We start from the raw sequence: 2,745 nt of genomic DNA on the forward strand, positions 1-2,745 counted from the left end.
CTCTATTGTGGCTTGTATATCTACAAGTCTCAACAGCGTACTATAATGGATGAAATCAACAAGATCTACCAAATGTACTTCGGCTGTACTATTGCGGATCAAAACAGAAAATGAAATCAATAAAATAACATCGAACACGTATCATTCCATTTTAAGTTTTATTAGACATGTAACTACAGTATGGAAAGAGTGACCGTATAGAAAAATATACATGATGCACTACAATATATACATCAGAACTATTTAAAAAATATACATAGTTCATTGAAATATGCATTAGGAATATTTGAATAAATCATAGATCAACTCAGGCCTGTCGAACAATGGAACAGATAACTTTGATGATATAAAAAGACATATACTCCTAACATTAGTGTTATTACAACTTGTCCGGACGAATGGGACTACAAAATGACACTTAATGGAACTAATAACAATAACAGCTTCAACTATGACAATAACCATGACTGATAAAGATAAAGCAACAATAGCGAGACATAAGAAGAGTTGACAGACTGTTAACAATGTAGCCTTAACGGTCGTGACCCAACCAACAACACCGACATGACGTCACGAAAGGAAAGAAAACCGACGCTTCCAAGAACCGCGCGAGAAAAACTGAAAACAGAAAATGAAGATGACAATGAAGCAATTTCTTTTCTAGAGACATGGTAGATGGAGAGGCAAATAACAGGTATTATAAAGAAAGAAGAAGATATAGAATTGAAGGAACGAAAAGAAGAAAGAAGTTCGAAAGAAGTTATATATGAGACTCTTTTTGGCAACTGAATGTGTCAGGGCCGCATGCACTATAACCCCCGCTACGAAGACCCACGCTGACCATAACAGAGTCAAACACGACAACCAAAATCACAAATTATGGGTCTTCAGGTAAGCGACCCAAGTGAAATCCGAGTGTGGATGGGTACACTCAATTCTGATCCAACTTTATGTGAATATGGTGGTCAATACCTCTTTCCCAAAGCGTCACATAAACAACGCACAGGCTGTTCACACAAAAAGTGTCTCACTAAAATGTCGAATATGTTACGTGTCAGTCCAAGCTTGTTTACACGTCTGTGTGTGTGTGTGTGTGTGTGTGTGTGTGTGTGTGTGTGTGTGTGTGTATGTGTGTGTGTGTGTGTGTGTGTGTGTGTGTGTGTGTGTGTGTGTGTGTGTGTGTGTGTGTGTGTGTGTGTGTGTGTGTGTGTGTGTGTGTGTGTGTGTGTACACGTCTCCCAGTGTTCTGTGGTTGTGTTTGTGAACGTCTCCCCACATCAATCCCCACCCACATCCCATGAACACACAAATGGTCCCCAATGAGATGCCTCCGACGTCGCCCGTTTGAGGGGGAGGGGGGGAGGGAGGAGGAGGATGGGGAGAGGGAGGTATCGTCAGCCCCAGTAGACGTCACCCAGGCGCCCTGGCGCCCCAGCGCCCCGAAAACAAGCGCGACCTTCAGCTTGTTTGCTTGCAAGATTACATAGTACTGTCTCCGTTGTACATAAATGTTTTTTTTGTCCTCTAAATGATTCTCTCTCTCTCTCTCTCTCTCTCTCTCTCTCTCTCTCTCTCTCTCTCTCTCTCTCTCTCTCTCTCTCTCTCTCTCTCTCTCTCTCTCTCTATTTCTCTCTCTCTCTCTCTCTCTCTTCCTCAGTGTGTGTGTGTGTGTAATTAACGAGTTGTATTTCCCTTATTGTTTAATACAAGAAATTAGCAATGCTTGTTAGGTTCAGTCTCCTAGTCTACAATTTATCATACCTGACCTCAAATTTATATACTGTTCCAACTTAGTCTATATCCTTGATTTTCCATTGTGTGTGTGTGTGTGTGTGTGTGTGTGTGTGTGTGTGTGTGTGTGTGTGTGTGTGTGTGTGTGTGTGTGTGTGTGTGTGTGTGTGTGTGTGTACGTGCGTAAACCCGTGTACGCACGCTACAACCCTCACGTGCTCAGAGACCACCCTTGGGTCGCATCCCGTTTTCTGTTCGAGATGGACAACGTCGTTGCATTGTTGTGCCTTCATGTTCCTGAGACTATATATAACAGTTATCACACTGGGCTTCTTCCACGGGCTTCACCAGCGCCGACAGTTGAGTGTTCGTTTGAGTAAAAACGACTTCGGTTACAATATTCAAATTTTTCAAATCTCCAAATATCAAATTATCTTTCCGTCATATATATCAAAGCTGAATGATGAACTAAGAGATTAGGAACCTAAACGAATGGTAGACATACTGTTGAAATGTTCTTATTCAAATAGAGGTTGGAGGTAGGACGTGGGAGGAAGAATATCTCAGTGGTAGGCCCCCTTATCGCGACCATCGGATTCAACATGTTTATGCCCACGACTGAAACCACAAGAGTCCAGAAGTCGGGGGCGATCAACCCAGACACCACCAGAGGACACAAAGACTTCGGAGAGATTATGACATAAACAGTAAGACGACCAGTGTCGCGGTGCCTCTGCGTTGCAATACGATCCATTCCTGACGCCACACACATAATGATAATAAAATCATTGTGAGAGGTACAACGATACATCACGACTATGCTAGTCACAAAGCCGCACAGAAAAAAGATAAAAGAAACACATTTCTCTGTGATATGTATGTGTGAATATATATATATATATATATATATATATATAAATGCGCGTGTGTGTATTTACATGAATGTAGTATACAGTAAAGGAGCAATGCTCGTCGGGTCTCGTTTCCTACTTGCCTGTTTATTATACCTAGCCT

At 41.9% G+C, this 2,745-nt stretch overlaps 1 protein-coding gene across 1 annotated transcript in view; it reads left to right on the forward strand.

Annotated features, from left to right (window-relative positions):
* The first annotated feature begins 668 nt into the window (after positions 1 to 668).
* LOC143041558 (uncharacterized) overlaps positions 669 to 2,745 on the forward strand; it is a 45,657-nt gene continuing 43,580 nt past the window's right edge. Inside the window, exon 1 of the mRNA XM_076213570.1 lies at positions 669 to 694. Within this exon, the coding sequence (XP_076069685.1) occupies positions 669 to 694 (26 nt within the window). The remainder of the gene's footprint in view (positions 695 to 2,745) is intronic.

Source organism: Oratosquilla oratoria, chromosome 31, assembly GCF_046742065.1.
Source record: "Oratosquilla oratoria isolate Oo_2021 chromosome 31, ASM4674206v1, whole genome shotgun sequence".
Lineage (NCBI taxonomy): Eukaryota > Metazoa > Arthropoda > Malacostraca > Stomatopoda > Squillidae > Oratosquilla > Oratosquilla oratoria.